The sequence below is a fragment of the Ambystoma mexicanum genome, chromosome 11, assembly GCF_040938575.1.
Source record: "Ambystoma mexicanum isolate Mex_15411 chromosome 11, UKY_AmexF1_1, whole genome shotgun sequence".
Classification (NCBI taxonomy): Eukaryota; Metazoa; Chordata; class Amphibia; order Caudata; family Ambystomatidae; genus Ambystoma; species Ambystoma mexicanum.
The window spans coordinates 688,000,960-688,028,540 of record NC_090934.1 but is presented as its reverse complement, the minus strand read 5'-3'; the positions used below and the strand labels follow the sequence as shown (position 1 = coordinate 688,028,540).

Sequence of the window (27,581 nt, the reverse complement as noted above, 5' to 3'; positions counted from 1 at the left end):
ACCAGACTCTCGGGAGTGGGATGTTTGGACAGATAGCTGGGGTCGCTACTGGCAGGGCAGTATTTTGAGGTGAGGGATTTATTTACTGGAGGAATAGAATCCGGAGTTTCCCAATTCTTGGCCATCCTATTTTGCAGGGCTACATGGAAGGGTAGTCCTGGGTCTTCGGTGGGACCATGGTCCAATATATCTGTCAAATCATCCTGGATTAATTGGGCTGATGGTCTAGCCCATCCTAAGTAATCTACTACCTTCGTCATTAACTGACGGTATGATGGACTGGCATGCTCTCCTGGTTCTGGTCTGCCAAAGTCATTTTCAGGAGATGTGTCAATGCCACTTGCATTGTGTAATGATTCCACCAAGTCCCTCATTCTGCTTTCTTTGGAAATCAGGCATTCTGGGACATTTGGGGTGCCATATTCTATCCCAAAAGGTACATTCTCCTCATCAGATCTTTCCTGTTCCTCAAAAATTGAGGTCAGGGATTTGAAAAACTCCTTCCTAGGGAGAGGCTTGAAAACCTTCTCTGGGAGAGGAGGAGGAAGAGGTGTATTGCAGGGCTCTAAGGGTATTACAGGTCTTGTAACCCTGTCTTTCCCTTTTTCTGGCTGGCCTGGCTTGGCTGGAGCCTTTGGCGCCGAGGACTTCGGGGTCGACGTCGACAAAGGCGTCGATTAAATAGTGGCCTGCTTCGAGGGCGTTGAGGCGCTCTTCGAAGAGTTACCCTTCGAGGTGCGTCGGGTCTCGGACGGCGACGGTGACCTCGAGCAGTCGACTCGACTCAAGTGGTCCTTTTCGCTCAGTGTCCTGGAAGGTTCCCTATCCTTTCTTTTTCGATCACCCGGGCTCGAGGGCGCGCAAGTGTCGGAGCGATGACGCTCCCAGCCGGCTTCCCAAGAAAGCGCAGACCGAGGCTTCGCTTTCTCAAACACCTCCATCATTTTGACTCTGAATACTTCCCACTCTTCTGAGGACAAATGTTTCGTGGGACATGTCATCCTTTTTGGGGACACGTCTGAGGGCGAGGTGGAGGGGGACCTGTGGCGTAGTTTCTTCGATTTTTTCGTCGAAGACGAGCGATGGGAATCGCTTCGGGACCGATGCCTTTCGCATCGAGGGGATTTCTCCTCACTTGACCTCGACGCTAGAGGCTTTACAGCGGGTTTGCGACCTACCTGTAGTTTTCCCTCCTTTCTCGCAAGGCCTTCCCCGTCATCGCCTGACACTTTGTACAGGCCTCCATGCCGTGGTCTCCTCCGAGGCACCACAATCACTCTCGTGCGGGTCTGTGATCGACATTTTTGAACCGCACGACTTGCACTTTTTGAAACCCGATCTCGGGTTCGTGGTTGGCATTGATGACGAGGACATATTCGTTTATTCACTATTCTTCACAGAACTCGAGGCGCACCGAATCTCCGAAGCAACGTATACTGTGGAAAAACGGAACTGAGGCCAACGGGCGCTGCACGTTCTACTTATATACCCGATGACGTCACACTCAGCAGAGGCCTTCGAGGGACCATCGTCTCGACGACATCGACGAACGGCGCCTTCTGCCAAAAAAAATTCCGAAGAGCAGCAAAGCTGGATGGAATACATCTAAGATGAGGAATACATTGGAGGACACAATCCACTCGAAGGAGGAGTGTACTAGTGAACGGAGCAATGTGGTAGTGAGAGGAGGAGTGTAGTGGTAGAGAGGAGGAGTATGCAAGTTGAATGGGAGGACTGGTTACATCAATGTGTGGATTAGAGGAATAGGAGGAGTGAAACAGTTGAGGGACTGAGGATTGGTGGGAGGAGTAAATTGGAGGAAGTGATAGGGAGAGTATAAGAGAAGAAGTGAGTGGGCATAATCAGACTATGTAAAATCCAACAGAGTAAGTGCAAGGCATGGTCCAAACGCCAATGGGAATACTAACCTCTAGTTAGAGTGTGGACAACTAGGAAGTCTCTGAGGGAATTTAGAGGGCCATTTTATTAGGGATTCCCCATTAGCAAGAGGTAGAGATTAGGCAGGTGGTCTTCAAACTGGGGGCTGCCCCCATCTGGGAGGCCTAAAAGATATTTAGGAGGGGCAGACTCATTAAAAAGGCTTTAAGATTACTGTTTTTAATGTACAATATAAGCAGATGTTCTACTGCTTAGATTTTCTATCAAAAGTAGTCACCTTAATCCTTTTTAAAGAGCCTGTGGCCGCCTGTACATCCTTGGGCCTCCCAGTGGGACCGGGGGGCAAGAAACAATAGTTTTAGTCAAAGGGGGCTCTGTATGAAAAAGTTTGAATTCCACAGGATCTGACAGTAACGGTTTATTTATTTAGTTATTGTACACTTGTTAGGTGCTTATGCAGGAAGTAAATACTGTTTCAAAGCTCCCAAAGGGCAACAGGGATGGAACAAGGGGAAGAGAAACAATTAAAATACATAAAAATAATAAATACAATGGGGGGAGGACGGTTAGCGTTAGGTAGCACTGAACAGAGTTATGGGTGCCTGGGCCGAGGAGGAAATCCCAAAGGAGATGACATAGTCAAAGCAATCGACCCAAGGCCCACAAAAAGTAAATAAAACCCTTGAGCCATCCTCAAGCCTCACAGTGTTCTTGTGGCATCTATAGCACAGGCCTGAATTTCCACTTAGTCATTAAAGAGAGGATAGGGAGAGGAGAAGGTGAAGCGACCAAGATGGTAAAGTGAAGAATGGAATGATCAGAGAGGGGTCAGAGGAGGGGAGATATTGTAGATAAAGACAAGGTCAATAGAGTTCCCACCAGTGTGGGCAGGCTGTCCATGGTGGGAGTAGAGGGAGTGGTCACATAGGAGGAAGTTAAGTTCTAGGCGGGAGGCGACAAAGGGACTGTAACGTTAAAATGTCCCCCATCATGACAATGGGGGTGTTCACAGGAAATGACTCAATGAGAAGGTTAAGATCGGGGAAGAAGGAGCAGAGAGTAACAGTGGGTTGATAAGAGACCCAGGACAATGAGAGGAGATGGAGGGAGGAGTTGAATAGTGGCATATTTAAAAGAGGAATAGGTGATCTCAGACAGGGATAGATGGGCAGTGTTGTGGGCTTTATTGATAAGAAACCCCACGTCACCAACGTTGCCAACAGCTTGGAGAGTAACAAAAGGTAGAAGAGTGGGAGTGGACAACTGTTAGTGAGATGGGGTCATTAGAGGATATACATGTTTCTGTGATAGCAAGAAGGGAAGGTTGAGGGCTGTAGGGGTCAGGGTTGTAGGAAGACGTGTTGCAGAGGGATTTTGCATTCCAGAGACCAAGTGAAAGAGTGAAAGGAGGTGGGGGAGAGGAGCATGTGTTTTGCGGTAGGCAAAGGGGATAGATGAGGTTGGAGGTCCTGGGAGAATGGGAGTGTCTTGTTTGAGGGTTGTGGGTGTGAGATGGTGAGGAGAGTGGAAATGAGGTTAGACTGAGTTGAGGCTAAAGGTTATGCGAGAAGGGGGGAAGAATAGTGAGTAGAAGGAGTAATGGAGTGCAGTCACGGTGAATGATAAAGGGTAGAAGAAATAGGACAGTGAAGCCAATGAAGGTAGAGTGCTGCCCAAGAAAGGAAGCGGGGATTAGCGGAAAGAGAAGTGGTGGCTCTGGCTTATGAGATGCAGGGGTAAGTTTTGAGTTGGCCTAGAATGGGGCTATAGGTAGCCAAAAGACAGTTAACAGGCACAAACAGAAAGGTTCCTTGGTCCTGTGAAATAACAGAAGCTCTGTAGTGGAAGGAAAGTCAACGGGTGGAAAGTTCCATACGTTTGGAAGCAGGAGTCTGCTGAAGGGTGAGCTTGGCGAACTCCTGGCTTGAGTAGGGGTTCCAGCTGTACGCCCTTTCCAGTCCTAACTGGATGGGGCCCTTTGCTCTGCTTTTGGGTCTTACCTGATGACACCCAGATAGGATGCCCAGGAGAGACTTAATAAGAGGGACAGTGTGTCACATGACCAGCCAATCACAGTGATCCAGGTGGCTTCCAGACTTGCAGTCGAGGTCCTGGGTGTTGTAGGCCCAGAAAGCTTGGTTTTGCAGGCAGAACCCTCAGATGGTGCACAGGGTAGATAGAGCAAGCTCTAGTATTTTTCTTGCTCTTGGAAGCCCTACAAACTATTGTTTTTCAGACAGCTGTGCCATTACAGAAAGGGACAAACAATGTACAAGCCAGGCTTTCATCCCATGCCAAAAGGAGAAATCCTAGCCTAACTGATTGGTCACATCCTGTCGGCGAGAGACCACAAGTAACCCGGGATATCTGTCATCCTCACTTGGCTACATCAGTAAGGTCTAACAGAGGTCTGCAGGCATGCTAACCTCTAGGACCATCCCACTTGAGTTGACTTTTGGTATGAAAAGTGGCCCAGGAAAATGCCAGTTGTTATGAACTATGCAAAACCTTCCACCCACCACGTCGTGTTCTTTTTTTTAAAACGAGGGATAAACAGTCGGTCTGCTCGCAGTGATGAGCCTATGAAGTCATTGCCTGTGATGTGGTGTCATATCATGACATGACACCTGCCTCCCACACTCCACACCATTATAAATGTCAAAGTTGACTTGGCACATTAGTGTGCATGAGACAGAAAGATGTGCCTGTGTGGTGTGTGGCTGAATGTGGTCCCTGCGCGTTGAAGGGTGTGCCAATGTCCCGGACACACTCCCAATGGCGTATGTCAGTTTTGCCTCAGGCCATCCAGCGGGTCATGAGGTTCATGCTGGGGCCCGCGCGCCCTGCCTTGGTCGCCAAGCATGCCAGAGTCCTCCCGGAGCGAAGGTCCGTCTCCGTTTGGAAGATAAAGGGTCTGGGGAGCCGGGGCCCGGGCGTGCGGCGCGCTGTGTGTGTGTGTGTGTGCAGAGCCAGGGCTGGCCGGGCAGGCTTCTCTTCACGCCTGAGCGCCTTCTGGAGAGCCGCGCCGCTCGGAGCGGGGAGGAGGCCGCACCTGGCCTTCGCTGCCAGCCATCTCCGTCTATTGACAGCCAGATAAGCGGCCGGGAGCCGCGGCGTTTCCAGCGCGCCCCTCGAGCACCCTGCTGGGTTGCAGGGATCCCGAGACCCTTAATGGCAGCAGCTCCAAAGACACACGAGCCAGGCACCTTTCCGGGAGCCGAGGCGAGCCTTTTAACCCGGTGAAACATTAGCCTTCGCTTCCCGAGAAACCCGCCTGCGCCCGGTTGCACGTCTACCGTCTAATGCGAGCAAACACTGGGGTCATGTGTGATGCATGGGGTGTAAACTGTGTAGGAAAAACGTGTCTCAAATCTCTTGACAGATTGGCACAGGTGGTACGATGGATGATCTGACAGGTGATTACAGGGGTGGACTGGGGACCAAAATAGGCCCTGGAAATAATGTTCAAAGTGGCCCCATATTACACAGTTTCAGCAAGCCCATCCCTTTTCCTATCAAAAAATGTTCAAATAAAATAAGTTACCACACAAAAGAGCCCCAGGGTGCAGGGGCCTACCAAGAAATCTCCAGAGTTCCCGATTGGCCATTCCACCCCTGTGGGTGAATGGATAGCACACCGGTGGTGCAATTTCCACCAATGACATTTAGCCAGATTAGAATCAAAATATCGGCCGCCTTGCGCCACCTGTCCAACTAGCACTGGCTTCATAAAGCATACGGCACACGTCACTCCTTCTGGGCGCTTTCGCAGGTGGTGTTATTAACAACCACACACAGTTGGACTGTGTTGGTCCTACTAGGGCTGGGCCCTCTGGCCTTGGACTACACGAATAGCTTGGAAGTGGGCGGCCAAGTCAGTGAGATGCCCGGCGACACAATAGCAGCCGGAAGACATTCACACCATTCGTATTTAAAACCAATACGTAAGCGGGCGATACCCACATTTCTAGTCATTTGAATTTGACAAGGTGGGGGTGCAACCCTGAAATGTGTGGGGGGATTTGAGCATACTCGTTAGGATGGTACTACCCGTACTGTATACCCGCTCTATAAATGTCGACACAGCATAAAGTAGAGGGCAGCCACCAACGACCAGTCCGTGGCTCTTTTGGGGGACAGAGTGCAAGGAGTGCGGATCTCTTTGCGTGAGATGTATGTCAATTTCTCGGGAGCACCCGTACAGCTCTGCTAACAGCATCGGTGTGCTAGTGGGTAGCCAAGGTTACATTAACCCGGGCTACTCAGCATACCTAGCGCCAAATAGCTCCTACTGCAGAAATCTGTGTGTGACCTGCAGCTGGCAAGGTCAAGTCTGCAGGCGGCGGGGCAGCCTTTCATCCTTCCCATGGCAAGTGGATGGAAAGAGTACCGCTGCGTGACAGCGCTATGAAGCACGGCCATTGAACCAGCTAGCACTAGATAAAAAGCCAGATGTAGGGGTACCTTGAAATGCATCATTGGCGGGCGTGGTGGCCGCCAGGCCAGAGATTCTTATCTAGCATTCGTCCCAATGTGGGGGAATACTCGTGTAAAACGGGTAGCTATGATGGTGAACTTGATAACGAAAAGCTGGAGAATTCGTAGTCAGCCTATTCTCTGGGAACCAAGTGAGAAGTCCACGCGCCGCTCGGTACTAAGTCACAGAAGTGTCACTGCGAATGCGTAGACGATGGCTCGGCGGGTTCAAACCTCACTGCGGAGCATTCTGTGCAATGGCGCCAATCGCAGTTCATCCTCCGTCAACGTGTTGCGTACGTGTGGCGGCGGAGTTGGGAACCATTACACTAGTAATCAGCGCCTTGAGGCCTGCCCGCCATCTGGAACAGTGTATTTGGACAGAATCCTGCGAGTGCGCTGCTGCTCGGCTGCAGCCTCGCACGGGTCCCTCCTCGGGGTTAGCTGCTCCCCTGCGGGCAGAGTTCTGCCCTAGGGGGCACGTCCGAGTGGCATGGCAGCAACACCATCCACAAACCTCAAAGCGGCAGGGCAGAGAACAGCCACGTGGCAGTGTCCAAAAGGGTCGGGGCGGGGGTTGCTTGGGTTCTAACAAAGTATGTGAACATACTACCTACCCCCCGTTGACTAAGGCTCTGAAAACGCAAAACCCGTCCTTCGGCGACCAGTCCACCCGTATGCGCAGACACCGTGGGACGCTGGTCACGGCAGGTGGCGTGCCATTTATTCATGTGTTTCCTGTACTCGCCCTGTTCTCTGGACAATTAGACCCTGCCATGCGCCCTCTTGCGGGATGAAGGGCGCAATAAGAATAAACGGCATCAACCTTTTATTGCAAACAATGGGTGCTAGTCTGGTGGAGTGTAAAGTTACCCCATTTTGTGGTCATTACGCAAGGTCGCCTTGGGGCAAATTTACAAAATAATGAAATGACAAGAGACGAAAAACGTGAACACCTGGTGTGGATGTTACATGTAAGGGCACGCTGCAACACTATAACACATGTAATGACTTGAAGTGGCAGGCGCTTAGGTGGGTAAATTATAGGTTGAGGAACTAGTCGGGCCACTTTACATTCACTCCTGTTTTGCCCACTTGGGCCAACACCGTGACCCTTCTAGAAAAAGCAGCACCCTAGTTATCATGCTGTGCCCTCGTACCCATGCCAGCCTACGTCGGGCGTGTTTACAAATGGGTAAACATTCAGCACCGGGTGTTACCTAACTGGGCATTTAGGAGCATGAAATATATCACCGTTTTCCCCAAAACATTCTTTGTCGTTGATATTCGCAAGGTGCAGTGTGTTTCAGAAAAAAAACGGCTGGACAGACAGCTGCACCCGCCCTGCACCCTTTTGGCAGACACCTCCTGCACTAAGCCGTCCCCATTCACCGGGAGGGTAAGGTGTGCAGGTGCCCGAGACCACGCTCTGCCCGGTCTCGTCTGAGCTCCCTTACTAGCTGCGCTCCAACTCCTGGCCATTATGACGTCACCGGGGCGTGCTGGCCAATCAGGGCGGCGCTGGCGTGGGTATTAAGGGAAAGTTTGTGCACCGCCAGACACCCTCCTTTTTACTGTCACTGACATTTCAACTGGGTGGCAGATTCTTGGGTGGAAATGGGAGATCAAACCTGCCGGTTAGAAGCGGGCGGCGAATGAAAAGTGTTGGAGTCAGCAGACCGTGCTCTCGGCCGGTGTCCGCGCCGCCTGTCGCAGGTAACACTTTGATCGTGCATGCTCGCAAGCCGCTCGCCCCTGCGCGCTGCCTCCGCGCCTGGGGACCACGGGGTGTTGTGACTCTTCTTGCTGTTCCTGACTGGCCGGTGCCATCGGTCGGCTGAGGTCCGTGTACAGACCGGCGTGTGCCTGCGGTATTTGGGGCTGGTGTCTCGCCACGCGGTATTTGGAGAGCCCACTAGCCGGTGGCCTGCACGTCGACAGTCTTTTGAAATGATGCTGTGGTTGCTTTTACCGAAATGGCGTGCTCTAAAATCTAGGAGACGATTCATCCACCCTCAGTCCTCAGATTTACGTCGATCCACTGACCCCGGTGCTGGGAGTCAAGTGGGGCAAAGTTGGTGCGCGAAAGTACCTGCCCCACACAAAATGCACCGACTTCCCGGTGCAGGTTGGTAGGGGGGAATGCGGGCCACACAGCCGGGGAGCACTTTCCGTCCCCAGACCGTGTGATCCATCAGACCCTTTACTTAGAGAGACCTGCATATTAACGATTTCCAGCGAGGTAGAACGCCCGGCTACTGGGGGACTCTGGGAGTCTATACGTGTTTCTTAAAAAACCCCACAGATGCAACCGAAAACCCACCAACACCTGCACCCCCCTAGAAGGTGACCCCGCCGCCCCGAGCTAAATGTTAGGCTCGGACCTCAGCAGCCGACTGGGGTCCTGCGTCCAGAGGGCCGGGATTGGCGCGGAAGTCTGGTGCTTTTCGCGAGTTAAGGGCACTTTTCCCCCTGCCCTGCGGTGTGGCCCCGGCCTGTCACCTTTAATCAACAGGACTGTGCCCGCTGCGCGCAGGCAGGTTCTCCCACCGCGGGCATTAATTATTTACATTAAAGCTCGAAGAATACGGGGTGTGTTCGGGCAGTGGATGAAATGCACAGCACAATAATGCCACTTCCGGGGCCACGTGCATAATGCAATCTACGAGTTGTAAACGTGTATGTGTGTATAATGCATACATATATATATATATACAGACACACGCATCACCTCAACGGAGAGGTGCATGTGCGTGCGTGCGCGCGCGGCTACTGCCATTTGAAGGGGGTCTGGGCTCCGTCCGTGAATCATTCACCGGGGTGGGTTTGCCTGCTCGGCCCCCAGTCGCCGCGGTGCCTCGGGAGGACGCATCTCCAGCAAAGCTCCGGAAAGTGGACTTTCTCCTCCGTGATAAATCGGGCCCCATCCGCCCTGGGCCCGGGCCCGCCTCCCTAATTAGAGATGTTTATGGGAGATGGTGTGTATCCAGCTGTCACACCGGGGAAAAGCTGTGACATAATTACCTCGGACCAGATAGTCTTTTGGAAGCGCATAGGTCGCTGTCAGTTGACTCCGAGAGCGATAGCATCGCACCCGCTGATAATAATGTGTGTTATTGCCCTGCTTTACCAAAGCCCCCTCCCCTTCTCCCCGCCGCCCACAGCCTGGAAAGGTGTCGATCGCAAAGATGAGCTGTGATGCAGGTGCCATCATGCCAGACGTCCATGGTCACTCTCTGCCAGGCTCTGGTGCATATCAGAATCCACGCGCAGATAATGAAGGCTTATATCGGTGTCCCCAAGAAGAATGCAGATGCACGGGGCCGAGTGATTGGCAAATACACATCTAGCTCCAGTGTTCGATAATTCGCTTATATTTGTGTGAAGGGCTATTGGAGAGGGTGTCTTGCCTTATGGCCTGGTTTACAAAGCGTTTTGCAATGGGATTTTCCCATTGAAAAGCGCCTTTTCTCGAGCTCCCTAAAAACGTGTTTGATGTTTACGACGCCTGCGGTAATTCCGCTATGTTGTGTGGGGGTGCGGAATAAATGCATGAACACGAGTAGCCATGAAGGTCACATGTTCACAGTACGCGAGGACAGCACCACTCTGTCTGAAAATACAGGTCTGGGGTCTGTACTCTGGTAGACAAGGGCCCGGCCTTTTTATGGCCCCTCTGCCGCACACAGTTCTCCGGGCGCTAATAAAAGTCCAATCGCGGTGATTAGAGTTTATTTAGCGGCAGATTAGCTGTTAGAGAGACGGGAGCAGCTTGCCCCAATCAATACCGTGTAAAGCGCCCCCGGGGGACACCCACATCATTCTCCTTGCAAGGGCAGTCCCATAAGAAGGCGTTCCGATGGCCTCGGCTGTCGGGATCCGCAACTACGAATGTCTAATATGGCCAAACCGAAACACAGCCCTGCCAAGGCCAGGAGCGTGAACCGTGCGGTTTTCCATAGGCACGCCGGGGCGGGAGTTGGGGGGGGGGGGTGCCCGGCCTGGAGGGTGGGGGCACTGGCCGCGTTTGGACCTCAGGGTGCCGGGCTCTTCCCGCTCTACGAGGGTTAAAGTGCATCAAAGTTATTGTTCGTAAACTAGAAAAAAGCCCCACTTAACTCAATGTCCGCTGCATTAACGCTCTCTTCTGCCTACACAAGGAGGCATGGCGTGTCCTGCGGGCATGGCCACCGTGGGCTGGCACGTCACGAGTCGTGTATCTCTTCTCCGCCAGACTAAACTGGACAAGTGGACTTAAAGCATTTTTATTGGTACGAAAAAAAAGTGACTTGCTGAGTGGGTATTAATAGGAGGTGACGACCCAAGAGTGCCCGGGCGGCCTAGCGTCCTGCAGCAAGGGGCGCTCGGCTGAGCACGCACACTGGGGTGTCCCCTCCGCGTCAGCTGGGGGCGCAAAGCGCGCAGAAAAAGGTGTGTGATAGCAACAGTGCACTGTGGGCCTGGTTCACAGAGGTCTTGTATAATGGTGCACCCGAATGAAAAACGCTCTGGGAGTCAGGCCCAGCGTGTTCGCGTGTTGCCGGAAATCGGGTCGTTTGTCAAATTCTTCATGTTTATATACAAAGCAATGGCCCACGTACCACTACATCTTCAGAGACAACATATTTGCAAGGATGCATTGTGCACGTGCTGTTACAGCCGGAACGAGCACAGCGCCACACACCGTTATGCTAAACATAGTTGATGGTGATATAGATTTTGGGTACACAAAATCCACAGCAGATAGCCCTGTACAAAAACACACGTGCCCCGCCGGTTACGCACAAGCGAGCTGGCACCTGCTACCGAAAGACAGATAACATTAAGTCCAACTTTCAAATTGACCCTGCGTGCCTTTCAGTTAGAGATGTGCGTCGAAGCATCACACACGAATATTGACACGAATATTGACAGGCACGGTCTGGGGCACACTCGGCGAATGAAAGGGTCTCCCAATGTTGAAAACGGGGACATGTTTGGCACTCGAGCATGTTTGCAACAAGGGAAAGAAGATGAATTGAGGACTATGCATTTCACACGTGTCCATCCTCGTGTGCGAATGGTGCACAGGAGGGGAAGTCAGGGGAACAAGCATCACGGGTCCCAGAGCAAGCAGCAGCACCTTGCAACACTAGTCCTGTGTCACTAGGCACTCGAAAAGCCAGTAAGAGAAAGTCTTATTAACCTGTGATGCGCCCAACTCATAGAACAAGTGCTAAACCCCCCAAGACCCCCTCCCAGCTCAACAAACACCCACACATAGAAACACACCTGGGGGGAAAACACTGAAGAGTTGATTTATTTATTCTAGCACTGCGGGCTGACTTTTCTCATTGAAAGGATAAACTACTACATTCTGGCAAGATTCCTGTGAGAGCAGCTATGGGTGTCAAACCCGCTAGAGAAACAAAAACAAGGCCCTTGTCTGGCGCTCAGCGGCGCCTCCATAGAAAGGCGCGATTCAAAATGGCGTCCGCGGCAGAGCTCTGCGGGCACTTTGCAATGACTTCTGCGCCCTCCAGTCTGGGCAGGTACCGGAGCTCCCACACAGCCCGGCCCACGAGTCAGGCGAGGGACTTAGATCAGTGCAGCCAGACTGAAAGGCCGCTGCCACTTCAATGGCCCCCGCGAGAACATTCTTGGGCCTGGTGCAAAACTTGCTTTCTCTCTCTCTCTCTTCTTTCAACTTTTTTTTTTTTTTTGGCCTGCGAGTCTGAAGCTCCTCTTTCGCCCCCGAGAAGAAGTCCTGATAAATCAGGAGCAGCCCCGGCACCCAGCCCCCTTTTTGTGACTGCTTTCTAGTACACCCCCACCCCTCCCACACACCCCTACCCCTCAGACCGCCCCTTGCATTGGGATGACGTCAGTTGCATTCACCCTTCCCCTCCCCTTGCCAGTTTTTTTAGTTAAAACTTTTTGGGGAGGGGACACAAAGCCCACTGTGCCCCGAGGCAAAATTGCTCCGTGATTAGTGTTCGCTTTGGAGGCGACGCATTCGAAACGGCTAATCCCGGCGCTGGCTAATTGAGAGGCTTGTACAAATAATATACGAGATTTTTTTTGTTGCTCGAAGAGCATATCAAAGTTCTTTTTCCATCTTTTCTTTTGCTTTTCTAAAAGCGGACCGGGGTAGATAAAAAGGCGAAAAAAAGACCTTCTTTTGATATCCATGTTGCAAAGGACCTCGCTTTCTTCTCTTCTTCAAAAGGGCCACATCCGAATTCTTCTGCGAACTTACTTCTCCCATCCAGAAATTTGCAGCGAACACACGGAGATTATTTTTTCGCTCTTCATCTAAAACAGACGCTCAGATTTCGCGTGGGATTTTCGGGAAAGATTCCAATCCTATTTGCAAGGGGCGAGCCCGCCGCACCGGATGACTGACACGCGGGTTTGTATTTTTTTTATAGATATCCTCTGTGTGCACGAGTTTATGCCGCCTGTGGTTGCATGTTCAAGTGGTGTTGTTCCCCCTGCTGCAGCTCCCACCGCCCTAGAAAGCGTGCACAGAGTGGCGTTCTCGCCCGCGTTTGCGATGCGCCTACAGGCTTTCATGTTAAAGGTTTCTTTCGGTGGCAAGTTGCGAACTCCTACCGTTGGTAGATTGAAGACCACGTGCAAAGTATTCTCGCTTCTTCCAATTATTTGATTGATGTGCGTGCATAGCAGAAATGCAAATGTGCGATGCCTGGCTCGTTGGGCTGCATTTAAATGACTGGAGTGAAAAGGTTTGCATGGCCGAGCACTGGCCAGCCCTCCCAGCCCCACATGTGCGGGCTACGGGGCAGCGTTCTCCCGCGCAGCCTCATGGGGCGGGAATGTGTGTGTGTGTGTGTGTGTGTGTGTGTGTGTGTGTGGGGGGGGGGGGAGGTGGGGCGGTAATGCCACTCTTTGGCTTTCCCAGGAGTGAGGGGGTGACAACGCTGCTGCCGACCTCCCCCGGTTTGAACGGCATGGTGGAATACACTCTCAGTCACTCCCCACAATTCCGGGCTCTAGGGGGTATGGTAAATATTCTAATTGCTTCCCAGCTAGGGCAGACAATGGGTGCACTGCCCGCAGGACAAGCAGCTGCAAGGCAGAAGCTCAGTTGCACCCTGCCGGGGGTGGGCCTCTTTTCTCAGTACACCACCACCACCGGGAGCTTCCCTGTGATGTTTTGGGGGGCTAAAGGAGAGGGTGGAGGACCTACGGTACATTGAGCAGGCCAAAAGAGGGTTCGCTAGAGCGGAGTGTGCTAAAGTTGGGGGCTGAGGGAAGGTGTGAGCGCCAACTCCCGCGTGACTATGAGGAAGGCTACAGCACGGGGACCCGGGCAGCTTCTAGAGCAAATAGACGGCCTGGCTGTTACTGTGGACAATTGCAGTGGATGGGGTATAGGATGAGGCACGGGAGGGGCAGTGGAACACTGGAGTGGACTGTGAGCGATGAGCAAGGGAAGGGGCTGTGGAACGCTGGAGTGGAGGGTGAGCGATGAGCAAGGGCAGGGGCTGTGGAACGCTGGAGTGTAGGGTGAAGCATGGGGCCCAGGCAGGGGCTGTGGAACGCTGGAGTGGAGGGTGAGCGATAAGCAAGGGCAGGGGCTGTGGAACGCTGGAGTGGTGGGTGAGCGATAAGCAAGGGCAGGGGCTGTGGAACTCTGGAGTGGAGGGTGAAGGAAAGGGCCCAGGCAGGGGCTGTGGAACGCTGGAGTGGAGGGTGAAGCATGGGGTCCAGGCAGGGGCTGTGGAAAGCTGGAGTGAAGGGTGAAGCATGGGGCCCAGGCAGGGGCTGTGGAACGCTGGAGTGGAGAGTGAAAGGTGAAGGGTGAGTCCTGGGCAGGGGTTGTAGAACGCTGGAGTGGAGGGTGAAGCATGGGGCCCGGGCAGGGGCTGTGGAACACTGGAGTGGAGGGTGAAGCATGGGGCCCAGGCAGAGGCTGTGGAACGCTGGAGTGAAGGGTAAAGGATGAGTCCCGGGCAGGAGCTGTGGAACACTGGAGTGGAGAGTGAAGCCTGGGGCCCAGGCAGGGGCTGTGGCACGCTGGAGTGAAGGGTAAAGGATGAGTCCCGGACAGGGGCTGTGGAGAGTGAAGCATGGGGCCCGGGCAGGGGCTGTGGAACGCTGGAGTGGAGGGTGAAGAATGGGGCCCGGCAGGGGCTGTGGAACGCTGGAGTGGAGGGTGAAGCATGGGGCCTGGGCAGGGGCTGTGGAACGCTGGAGTGGAGGGTGAAGCATGGGCCCAGGCAGGGGCTGTGGAACGCTGGAGTGGAGGGTGAAGCATGGGCCCAGGCAGGGGCTGTGGAACGCTGGAGTGGAGGGTGAAGCATGGGACCCGGGCAGGGGCTGTGAAACACTGGAGTGGAGGGTGAAGCATGGGGCCCGGGCAGGGGCTGTGGAACGCTGGAGTGGAGGGTGAAGCATGGGGCCCAGGCAGGGGCTGTGGAACACTGGAGTGGAGGGTGAAAGATGAGGCCTGAGCATGGGCTGTGGAACGCTGGAGTGGAGGGGGAATAATGGGGCCCGGGCAGGGGCTGTGGAACGCTGGAGTGGAGGGTGAAGCATGGGGGCCGGGCAGGGGCTGTGGAACGCTGGAGTGGAGGGTGAAGCATGGGGCCCAGGCAGGGGCTGTGGAACGCTGGAGTGGAGGGTGAAGCATGGGGCCTGGGCAGGGGCTGTGGAACGCTGGAGTGGAGGGTGAAGCATGGGGCCCAGGCAGGGGCTGTGGAACGCTGGAGTGGAGGGTGAAGCATGGGGCCCAGGCAGGGGCTGTGGAACGCTGGAGTGGAGGGTGAAGCATGGGGCCCAGGAAGGGGCTGTGGAACGCTGGAGTGGAGGGTGAAGCATGGGGCCCAGGCATGGGCTGTGGAACGCTGGAGTGGAGAGTGAAGGGTGAGTCCTGGGCAGGGGCTGCAGAACGCTGGAGTGGAGGTTGAAGCATGGGGCCCAGGCAGCTTCTATAGCAAACTAGAAGTGGTGAAGGATGCGGCCTGGGCAGTTAGTGGTGGCAATTGGAGCGGTAAAGCATGGCCCAGTTCTTCTGTGATAGGAGAAGAGGTAATGCACGAGACGCAGGAAGCTGCAATATCAGACTGGGGGTGATACGGGACCCAGGTAACTGCCATGCCATACTAGGGGTCGTGTGGGGCCCAGGTAGGTGCCAGATAACACACTAGAGATGGTAAAGGATGGCAACCGGATAGATGCTGTGTGATGCTACAGGAAGTAAAGATTGGAATCCTGGAATCTCCTGGTTAACGCGGGAGGGGGCTAAGGAAGGAGCCCTCCCAGCTCCGGTTTCATGTGGGAAGATTTAGAGAAGAGGACCCTGACATTTCCTGCATTACAACCCAGTGGTAGCTGGTGAGGTCAAGGCAGCAACTAACTCAAACAAGAGTGGATAAAGGTTCTGAACGGGGTAGCTGCTCTGTGATACTGAAAGGGTTAAAGGATTGGACCGTGCAGCTCCTGTGTGCCATGGAGGTGGGGAATGGGGAGGGCCTGGAGGCTCCTGGGTGATTGTGCGGGTAGCCTGGGCAGCTGCTCTGCTGGTGGAGGGTTAGGGGAAGGGACCCGGACCCGGGCGAGTTCTGTGTATGGGAGGTGGCCCGGTCAGCCCCTATGTCCTGGAGTAGGGGAAGCTCCTGTGTGACTCCAGTGCTACTGGAGGGGATGTCGGGGGGGGAGCCGACAGCTCCTGGTTGCGGCTGGAGGCCGGGCAGCCCCTCTCGAGAGCTGGGGATGACAGTGCGTGACGGTCCCGGAGCTCATTATCCGTCTCCCATTGAGCGGCCCTTTCACTCGCAGCCTCGCGGACTGGCAGAGTCGTTTGTCTCTTCATTGTACTTCCCCCCGAATGCAATGCCTGTCAGGGCCCCTTATTCACGTCCAAAATACTTTATTGATGAGTTCTGACTTTTAGCACTTTTCACATGTCAAGAGAAGTCAAGTATATTCCCCTAACGGCTTCATTTTACCTTCTAAGCCTTGAAAGTCTGCTTCCGAACCCCTCCTCCCCCTCCTGCCCCAGGTCCCCTGACTTCTGTTATTCTTGTGTACACTTTTTTCAACGTTTTCTTTTTTAGGGACCCCTGCCGGGGATCCTTTGGGGATACACGAATGGGCCACCCTCGGCTCAGACTGGTGCTCCCACTGTAACCCTCAATGCTTGCCCTGGGGAGCGGGGGGGGGGACTTTGGGGTTCATTGAAGTGTGCCCTAATATCCGGGCATTCAGCACATAAAGTTTGTGGTGTGTGGTCAGGACAGTGGAGCTGCTCCTTCCTCGCGCTCCCCCCGCCGCCTGGCAACCCTCGTTTTTGGAAATAAGCAATGCAAGAAAACAGAGTAACACCCCGGAACAGTTGGATATTTGCAGACGTGTGCCGAAAAAGTGTGTGTTCCCATGCCAATATGGGAGAGTGTGTGTTTATCCGGGGCCTACACAAGTCTTTAGTCAACAAAGGCACGTGGGCAAAGTTTGTCTGAGTGGCTACCAAGGACCCTTCAGGGCCTCTCCCAAGAGTCCTCGGTACACACAGGCACAAGGCAGAGTGTATATTTGCTCGGCACTCTGTGCTGGGCAAAGCTTCCCCTCCCGGGAAGGGAGGGGGAGGGGGCGCGGGGGGAGCTGCCAAGCTCGGAGAGCTAGAGGGCGATTCACAGTTTTCAAAGCGCCTGTCTTACAAATATTTATGCCTTTTACATGTGAACGTTATTTTGCTTATCCCCATTGTCTGCGCCAGGGGCTCTCTGTTTGAATGCTAATCACGCCCCCCTCTCCCCCTTGCACACAGCGCACACAGCGCCGGGGTCTTGTGTGAAAAGCAGACCTGCAACTTATTTACAGCGGGCCGTTATTGATTTACCCCGAGGGCCCATATTTAGGGGCGTTATGTGATTTTTCCCCCCAAACCAGACTAGGGGGATCATAATACATTACGCTAAATAAAGCTACTGATTGGGACCTGTTCGAGTTGTTTGCAATATTGCATGCTTGCTAAAAGGAAAACAAAATAAGCATTGAGCAACTGCTTTATGCACAAAGGCATACGTCTCGAGCATGGTCGGGGCAGTACTATTCCGCACAATTCGGTGCCTGCACGGGGGCCAGACTGCACTGCCTTCCTATTCACCCGGAGGAACCAATTGAGAGCAGACGGTGGAGCGAGGCGTCCAATGGGCGCCCGGGAGGCTCCGGCAGCGCTTTGCATAAAGCAATATTTTGTGTGTGTGTGTGTGTGTGTGTGTGTGCGCGCGCGAGAGAGAGCAGAGGATTTGCATGTGTGGAGTGATTAGTGGGTTTGAAAAGCGAGCCCAGGCTCAGCCTCCAGTCCCCGCTCTGGTTAAGGCGCAGGAGGAAGTGTTATCACTGGAGATGATGACAGAGGTCAGGCTTTGCTAATGGGCCAGTGGAGATGCAGGGGAGGCGAGGCAGCGAGCGGAGGCACACATCCAGCACCACCACTCCTGCACTCGAGCCCTCGCCAATCAGCATAGGTGTGCTCTGCCGAGTCCCCGACCGTCCTCCCCCTCGCACACACAGCTCCGCCGCCGCCGCAGCCCCCTGACAGGCCACTTCACTGTCAATCTCTCTATCCTTCCCAGGGACGCTGCCTCTGCGCCGCGCCGGCAGGCTCACTGGAGAAACTCCTTTTACACAAACACCCCAGCGGCACCCTTCCCAGGCAGTGCCCTCCGTAAAGTCACTGGCAGCCGGACAGGATGCCTCGGACAGGTGAGTCCCTTCCTTCCTTTCTCGCACCTTTTCCGTCCTACCCATGGAATGGATACTTGGCAGACCGGTGAAAGTGGGCGGGGTGCCGGGAGAGGTCGGTGCTGGATACCCGGAATGCTTGGGAAGTCAGGGGGGTCCAGAATCTGATCTTGGCGGAAGCGGGTAGACTGTAGATAACCACTTGAAGCGGGGTAGCTAGTGGCCGATAGCCCCCTTCTGCGGTATCGACCCCCCTCCCCAGTCGCGAAAGTGTTGCCTGCCTGTGGAAGGGAAGTTCTCCCAATGCACCGTGGGCGTGTACCCCCTCTCTACTCTGACGTGGGAGACACTGGGTGAAATTCGCGGGTGACTACCCCCGGGCTGCCACCAGCCCCACCGCACGGGGTAGTGGCGGGGCCCCCCTAGACAAGTGTCCGCTGGATTGATGGGGCAGTGGGCGGGTTGCAATTCCGTGTAGGGGGCGCCTGCACCACACACCACCTGCAGAGGGCAATGCCTGGCACACGCTGACATTCCCATTGCACCCTCAAACCCCATGCATTTAGAAAGATCACAAGAACAACTTCCTCTCGCCGACTTGGCTACAATAATTTTGACAAAGATCCCTGTTCTGGACAGCTTTTTTTAAAAAAAAAAATTAAAATGCCTCCTGCATTGTATTCGTTAAATAATATTTGTCATGCAGTGGCCTGCACGCCTTGGTTTGCAGCATCGGCACCTTACTCGAGAACTTTTTTTAATGCATGAACGGGTTGCAGTAATTTTAAACCCATGTTACTTGCTACGAAGAAAACACAATGATATACACACAGGTGGGGAGACGGGGAGGATGGTGGCGGCCAACACTGAGCGTTGAGGGTCGGAGAGGGTCAAGGAGAGAGAACGATAGGCAACAAGTGAGAGAGAGACGGAGAGAATGGATGGGTATCCTAAATTGTCACTCCTCAAAATGCAACTCCACAGGCGTGGGATGCTTTAAAGGCTACCCGCACAGACAGCGCGTTATTTCACGCGGAGACGTTGCGCGCAGCGACGGCACTGCGGCCTCTGTTTACAAAATGAAAGCCACGTCTCACAGCTCAGGGCATCGCACATTCCATTCATATTGTAGGGAGGGAAAGGTGAGTGCGGCCATACCCGGGTACAGGGGAAGGAAGAGGCGCGAGTGTGTGGAATGGTGTTCGGCTCAACTCAGGCCCTGCCTTTCACGTCGGGTGCACCACACTCCATGCGGCGTGTCCCTTATTAACAACTGGGAAAGATGACCTAACAACCGCCCCCACCCTCCACAGAACCCACCCAAAAAAACTCAAAAGGAGAGTTGCCAATTTCAGGAAAGCCCTTATTTATTTACAACACGATTGCACTGCGGTGTGCGCCTTGAGGAGCCTATCTGGCTGTTTTGCGCTTTCATTTCCCTGTTAGGACTCTCACACGAATGACACGAGACAACAACGTGTAGTGCTTCAAAAAAAAGGAGCCAGGGTTATTCCATAATTATCTGTGAAAGTTGATGATATGTGTGCCGCGAGGGGGGCTACAGGGGAGGCGAGGTGGAAAGTTCAGCAACTGCTTGTGGGTTTGCCGCGTGGGCCCGGGCGGCGTGAAGCCGTGGGCAGCAGCGGGGCCTGCTCTGTTTGTAATGAGGAGAAGCCTCCGGGAGCAGTAAATATTGACCACTTGGTGTCTGCTCGCTGGGGGTGTCTGCAGTGTATTCCTCGCCCGCCGCCGAAGGCGACTAAGAACTATTTACTGCATTACACAAAGGCCGCGGCTGAATGGGTTAGGCGCGAGACCCCATCATCATATGCGGGAAAGCAAAAATTAATATTCATTATGGCAGCAAAAGAAGCCTAGCAGTTATTTTTTTCCCTTCTCCTAAAGAGGGAGAAAATGAAGGCTGGGACGATACCATTGCTTCACCGCCTCCCCTTTTTTTCTCTGAGCAAAACCCCCCTGAATGGGCGCCTTTATTGCGATTGTCTCTTCCCAATTGAGCCCCCCGCTGCGCTGTTGTATCTTTTTTACAACCCCTAACAACTCGCACCAGTAACACAATTACCTCTGGAAATTTATAACGAGAAATTACTTTTCTATTTCAGCGAAGAGGCGGGGAGGGTTGGGGATGCGGGTCAAGGCAGGAGCGGGGGGCTGCTGGCCCCGCTCTTTTGTGGCGTGGGGAAGGAGCCCCGGGCCGGGAAGTTGGGGGTTGTGTTGCTGCATGGGGGGCTGTGGGGGGGACACTAGGCTTGGCTCGCTGAGGTTTGGGCAGGGAAGCAGAGAGGACGCCATTGTTCGCTTTCTGTTGCCTTTGTGCACCAGTTCTCACCCCCTCCTGTTTCCACTTTTTAGAGCACTGAGGCGAGGTAGACAGCGTGTGTCACTGTACAGCGAAGACCTAAACGCCGCGAGAAACAGAGGGAGAGAGAGCAAACACGGGGACAGCATCTAATCACCGAGAAGCGGCACTTATGAGGGTGAGGGCCGCTGGTGCAAACTTTAAGACGTTGTCTCAGACAACCTGCCTGCACAATCAAATGCAAACGTCAGCTCCAAAATACATGTTAGGCCCTGGATTTCGCCCATTCGGTCTGATGAAGCAGGCAGGGAAACTAATTACACAAGGGATACACTTCAAAAAGCTGTAGATTATAATTTCTTTATTTCGTTTTCTTTTACTTTAAAAAAATATCGCCCATGCCCTTTCCCAACTGTTTGTGCGCAGTAAAATAATTTTACCCGCTCCACCTGTTATTTTTTTTAATATACTTTTTTTTTTATAAAATGTTGTTTTGTCCTAGAGGGAAGATTTTAACTAGCGACAAGCAGATGCGTGAGCCCTTAAATTGCATGCCAAGAGAGCCACTCCGCATTTCAGGCAAGTGCAAGAAAATCTCGCTGCGCACTTTCCCGCTGCTTCGCGAACATTCCGGCCCCGGAAATAACCGCATTCCTCAATCTAAGCCTCTATCTGCCGAATTCCTGAATTGCATGTGCTGGAAAAATATATATTTATGCATAAACGCACTTATATATAGAACCTTCCTTTACAATGACTGCCTAAAAAGCCTTTTCAGTAAAAGTAAACTGTCCCGCATGGGATGTGAGTTAGTAGTACATTCCGCCTTCCCATAAACTCAATGCTATTGTTTTTGTCCCCAATAGGACTATATAAGGGAGAGACAAGGGATTGCGCTGGAGCAGTTCAACATGCAGAACAGTGAGTTTTTCTGTTTATACCTGTATGTGTGCGTGCAACCGTGTTTTGCGAAGATTGTGTCGAAAATCAGTATTGTACACAGAAAGACAGCAATGGCTGCCGGTGTTGTTGCTTGTGAGCTGGGTGTGTAAGGTAAAATGCTTGGGGCATTTCAGGTTGCCATATCCCACAGTGTGTGGGGTGCGTGCGTGTGTGTTGTTGTATCCCATTGCTACACAACATGTTGTTTGCATAACTGTAAACGCTCACGTGATCTCACTTTTTCCTCCCATGCTGTGGGAGTGCGGTAGCTAAGTACATCGTTTGCTTTTTGCCTCCCGGGCTTTTTGAGGTTAACGCGTGGAGGTGTGCAGGAGGTTTGCAAGAGGCCGCTCCCTTAACCCAAAGTGCGTATAATTATATCTGACTCAGGGGCCTAGCTGCATTTACGACACAGGTTGTCTTTGTTAGAGCAGGGGTTGTGTGTTTTTTTCAAAGCGTGTTGTGAGGTGAAAAGTTCACGAGCCGGTGCGGCGAGAAGCCTTCTCGGCAGATGCGCGTTTCTTAAAGCAAAATGGCGGCATCGCTGCAATTTCTGTGGGAGGTATTAAGCTGGGAACCCGCTTGCACGGGGATTTGAGGTGCGGGTGGAGGGGTGCGTGGAGGGGTAAGTGTGAGTCGAAATAAATACAATCAAGAAACAGTGTGTTTACTTGCTGTTCGGGAAGGCCTAGCCAGGGCGCTTGCCGTGCCAGAAGGCCTGAATGCTTACAGGCCTCGAAGTTACAAGTTTACATGCATTGAAGTTCATGTTTACACGCCTGACATCCCTGTTTACAGGCCTTGACGTTCGAGTGCACACATTACGTTCTGTGTTTACAGTCCATTGTAACCAGTGAGGAAGGGCCGGGCAGGGAAAAAACGCACACGGACATCACCTGCTCTGTCGCAATTTGAATTTACTGGAGACGGTGTCACCACAGACGCGGACGTCTGTTAAGCAAGAGGGAGACACAGCCACAAGCAGTCGGCGAGTTAGATTACGGGTTATTTTAGGGACAAACTTTGCAAAAATATCACATTTTTGGAACCATACAAGTAAATCGAGCGTTGTCCCAGATAATGTTGTTGATCTTTCAGAACTCGGCTTCGAATCGTAGGGGGGCGGGGGAGGGAGGGTAACTCCTCAAACGTTCACCCTACAGAAAAGAATGTTTTGAACAGAACTGCATTTGAGTAAGCATAATATATACAAATATAGCGCTTAGAAGGTTGAGGTGTCCACCAAAGATTACAATATGAAAAGACGATTCTATTATTGATTATGATTTCTATTATTAGCCGCAGTATTAGAAGTGACATGAGTTAATACAGAGAGTGTAATCATCGATAACACACTGCCAACAAAGACAAACACAAGGCGTGTTTGATGAAGTTGGGAGAGTTTGGTCAGAGTCTGGGTCTGATTAAAACGCTTTTGTCAATCCGGGCATATGAGCTTTCACAGCCAAGTAATCCAGAGCATGGACGCGTCACTGGAACGTGCATTTCAGCACACATAGGCCAGGCTCTGTATATAACCTCACGTTCAGGACTAGACATGCCGAGCAGAGCACTCGCATGCGTTCTTGATAGTACAGGCACAGTGCACGCGTCCTTGCTTCAGTTCATCTCTCAGCTATGCCTCGGGAATAGTCCGCTCATTCCTTTGGGGGTGTTGGCTCCGGGACGCCGGTGGTTTAGCCCATGTTTCGACGCTATGCACTTGCACGAGGGGCAGTTTAAGTCACGCGGGGGGGGGGGGGGGTCTGTAATGGGGTTTTTCGTGCGCCATTTCCCGCCGGCACTCCTGTTCGGTTACTGGGGGTCCGCGGCCTGCCGTGCTGCCTGCCGGATTCCACTGCGCGCAGGCAAGCGCGCAGCGCAAGTGGAGACAAGGGGTGTGTTTGCACGAGGCGCTGCCGGCCTGGGCCTCTGTGTGCGGGGCAGAATCGAGTGAGGAGAGGTCGACGCCGTGGCCCCACGCGTAACATACACTACAGTCCAAGGCAATTATAATAATAATAATAATTTCGCATTTATATAGCGCTACGAACCCTCAGGTATCTGAGCGCTGCTTATTATTACCCACGGTGTGTGGTGCTCATTTATCGACCTCGGAAGGATGAAAGGCTGAGTTTGACCCTGATCACAACTGGGCCTTTCCAGATGTAGGGCCTGATTTATCGGGTTTCAAAGGGGTTGCTTCACTGTAAAGCTCGTTAGTACATCAGGCCCTTAGACTCAGAAGTTGAGATTCGTGGGTGGCTCCGCAGTGATGTATTATTGGACAGTAAACGCCCTCTGTGCTGTGTACTACCAGACCCGCTCAGACCCTTTGTAAATGGTGGACACGCTTAGAAGGTCGTGTAATGCAAGGAGAGTTAAAGGGCGAGATCGGAACTTTTGCTTAAGTGCACCAGAAGGTGCTGAAAGCAGGGATGCTTCCAACTGCACTGAAGGGTGTGAAATGATTTGCATTTTACACATGCGCAAATTGGTGCGCGCAAATAACGTGTGCAAGCTATTACAATTCGTTGATGACATTGATATATACGGGAAGACTTATAGGAAGATGGATATGCAATTATATATGATTGGATGTACGCGTCTATGGGATGTTTATTGCCGACTAATGCAAATGCGACTAGCGCCAAGAGCGGTACAATCTACAATGAGTGCTACATGGGCTGTGAGATTCCCCGCTATGTGATGCATGCCGAATGTCTACACATTTAACACGAGTCCGCTGTCCGGGTAACCACGTAAGATTGGGCAGTGCCATAAAAAACGCACAAATACAAAACAACCTGTTTTCATCAACCCTCTGTTCAAAAGTGAAACTCGTGTTTCCACACAGCGTGTGCCCAATCCAGGGCATCGTTTGCATATGATGTGCCCAGTTCTGGCAGGGGTTGGACGCCTCCTTGACCACTTGTCCAAAGTGAAAACAGTGCATACACCCAAATCGCCAGTAGAAACCAATGGCAACACGAGTATACGTGTGGCTCGCGTTAAGCACATTCGTGAACCGGGGGGCATGTTCTGAACATGGGTCGGCAAAGATGTGTTCATAAACTACGTTCACAGAAGCACGTGTGCGCGTTCAGCCGCTACCATTTCAACGGGTATGTATTTGTAAAATGAATGTTTATAAAAAACGTCGATAGGAATATATATATATATATATCTGCGCACACATATGACGTGATTGGTTGCGGGCTTTCGTGGTCCTGGCCACTCTCTCGGGCAAAGTGAATTGAAGGCGTGTCTCGGTTCACATTTCGGTATATTGCCATAATATGTTATTTAGTCCACACACGAGACTGCACGCGAAACCAAAAGGTTCTACCGTTGTACACACCTCTGTGATGGACAGACAGACACGCGGACAGTCGCTATACTTTACTGGAGTCCCTGCCGCGCACGCACAGGTGACAGATATCCGTGTGCCGGCTGCAGCACTAGGCGGGCCTGCACTGGGAATCCAGGCCACTGTGCCTCAGTTACCACAGCACGCAGGCCTAGGGGCGGCGCCTGGTAGCCTTTCCGTTTACATATGGCAGGTGCACGCCGCGCCTGGCATTGTTTCCAGTCAATGTAAACACGTGCACACTGGTGCCCGGCGAGTCCTCCTGGTCCACATGGGCACCGGTACACAGTGCTCGACGGCCTTTCTGTGCCGCGTGTGCACAAGTGACTGGGCTGCACACACTGCCTGGCCATCCCTATGCGTACTACGTGCACGTGTAGTACGCGAGCGCCCGCACAAAGTGGCTGGCGGCCCCTCCGTGCGACGTGCACAAAAGATTCGCCGCACATGTCCCCTGCGCCGCATGTATGTGGCAGCGGCTGCACACGTCGTTAGCCCGGCACCCCGGGAAGGGTCGCGCCAGGCTCCACGGGCTGTGTGCTAATAACTCCGGCGTGTATATGGTGCAGGGCGTCCAAATTGACACCATATGTGTTCCCATTAGAGCGCGAGCGGAGGAACACAGGGCGCATAATCACCGCCACCGGGCAGAGCTGCGCCCCTCTCCAGGGAAATTATATCATGATTAAGGCTTAACCTCTGAAGGGAAACTTTGATTCGCCTTCCTGCGCTGTCATCCTTTCGGCTGACAAATGCGCCTGTAACGCGGAGGAATCCCCGCCACGTGGGCTGCATAGGTATGGGGAGAGGGGGCAGGAGCGCGCGGGCACGAGGCGAGGTGGGAAAAGGTAGAGGTAAGCATGCGGGACGATGGAGGGGAGGGGGAGGACGACGGCGAGCCTTCAAAAAGAGCGAGCGCTCGACTAGGAGACAGAAGGAAGTGTGAGGAGGAGGGGTGGAGGGGTAGAAGGGCCGCGCAGGTCAAGAGAGAAGGAGAAATACAGGCGGTGGGTCGAGGGGGTGCGTGAAGGGCGAGGGGCGATGATATGAGAAGTCATTCGCAACGCGCCTGTGCACAGGTGTTTCTCGGATGCATTGGAGTGGGTGGGAACATATTGTGGGGGCCGGGACGGAAAGACAAGTATGGGAAGGGTCAGCGCATGGAGGTGAGAAGGGGGGTGGGGGAGCAGCAAAAGCCTAAGACGATGTGAGAAGAAAAAAAAGAACCGGAAAAAAATTAGAGGAAGACAGTAAAAATGGGAAAACTAAGGAAGAAAGAAGAGGAGAGAGCCAGAAAGAGGGGGAGGGGGTGAGAAGCGGGAAGTGAATGAAAGAGAAGATAAACCACACGTGGAAAAGGAGGGAGGGCGAGAGTTCAGATAAGGAGAGAGGAAGGAGGCCGAGCCTGTGAGAGGAAGTTGCTGCGAGTATAAGAGGTGGCAGAGAAGCGGCAGCGAGAAAGCGCCGGGCAGGGGGGCAGAGAGAACATGATTCCATGCAACACAATTCTAGGTACCCGTCCCAGCTATTTCGGGACCGCGAACCCCTCCGCCTCGGCGAGCTCGGGAATTAATTCATAGCCAATTATGGGTCCCGCGAAGCTGGAGAGCGTGGTGTTCACGCACCGAGACCGAAACGTGCAGGCATCACCTAGTCATTACCATGCAGCCTTCTGCGGCTTAGCGTTAAAATGGGGGGGGGGGGGGGGGGGAGAAAGCGCCGGCATGTCACTTCGAATCGTGTGCATGCGGCGCGCTGCCCTCGGATGTGTCCGCACACAGCCCCGGGCTACCTTAAAATGCACGGGCCCTGGAAGGGGCCTGGCGCGCGGCGGGCGGAAGGGGTCGCCTCCATCACGCGCCCATTTGTCCTGACGATGCGCTTTCCCGCAGCAGAGCCGTGTCAGAAAGTGACATGCCTGCCACAAGTGCTCCGGCTGAGCCTCTCAATTAGCCTCCCATGCATGATCCGGGGCGACTTCCGCCCATTCCCAGAAATTAAGCTCAAACTTGACGTGCAGCGAGCTTTATTTTAAAGACAAATGTCAGAGAGGCTCATCATATTTCCCCCCGCGCTTATCTGTGGACCTTATTTATTGCACGGGAGCGCGGGCTCCTGGAGTCAATTTGTCAGGAGGCTGCGGCGAGGAGAGAGCTGGAGCAGTCCGTCTGTTGGAGCCCGTCTCAGGTTGGGGATCTCGGTGCAAAGGCACGGGGCGCCCCCTGCCCCCCCCCCCCCAACCCACCCAGCGGCTTCTGCACTCAGGGAGGGGGAGCACTTGCTGAAAGGACTTTACGGGAAGGTGTAGGGTGTTGGCTAGGGGCGCGCTCAGTGGGCTAGGCGTTCTCCTCTGTGCCGTGAGCTCCTGTGGATGCAGGGGGGTGTGGGGTGGGGGGGGCTAGATTCGTAGAGCCAGCACAGCTGTGCACAGCTGCTCTGCTGCCTGCAGCACGGCTGCCTTCCTTCTGGGATGTAATTGGCTGCCCGGGCGCCTGAAGGATGTCTTTCTTTGAAAGTGTGTATTTGCGCCTCACCTGCCTCCTGTGTGATTCGCGATCTTGTATCGATCGGGGCGGACGGGCTCTATCTTAGAGGGTTCTGCCTCCTACGCCCGGTGTCTTTCAGAGTGAAGACAACTCTGGCTCGAGGCTTGACTGGATACTTACCACCTAGTTATGCGCTTTTTTTTTAAAAAACATTGCTTGTTTTTCATATGATTTTCGGATGCAGAGCAGGACATAGCTGCGGTATTAATGGTTACCTTTAGTTCATATTTTTTTTTTTTACAGAAATGCAGTATTTGTGTTTGTTCTTATTTGGATTTTGTTTTATAAAGTGGTTAAACGCTTCCTCTAAGAGGCTATTTCCACAATTAACGTG

General features: G+C 53.2%; 1 protein-coding gene across 9 annotated transcripts in view; it reads left to right on the top strand.

The window, feature by feature from the left end:
- The first annotated feature begins 7,944 nt into the window (after positions 1 to 7,944).
- Positions 7,945 to 27,581, top strand: part of PAX6 (paired box 6) — a 58,920-nt gene continuing 39,283 nt past the window's right edge. For 2 of the 9 annotated variants that reach the window (XM_069623553.1, XM_069623556.1), the window contains exons 1-4: positions 17,609 to 18,090; positions 20,443 to 20,567; positions 20,892 to 20,968; positions 21,256 to 21,310. In XM_069623553.1, coding sequence (XP_069479654.1) covers positions 21,301 to 21,310 — 10 coding nt within the window. In that variant the 5' untranslated portion in view covers positions 17,609 to 18,090; positions 20,443 to 20,567; positions 20,892 to 20,968; positions 21,256 to 21,300. Of the gene's footprint in view, positions 8,092 to 12,318; positions 12,767 to 17,608; positions 18,091 to 20,442; positions 20,568 to 20,891; positions 20,969 to 21,255; positions 21,311 to 27,581 lie in introns of those variants that run through there. The other 7 variants (XM_069623558.1, XM_069623554.1, XM_069623557.1 and 4 more) reach the window with 7 other exon arrangements.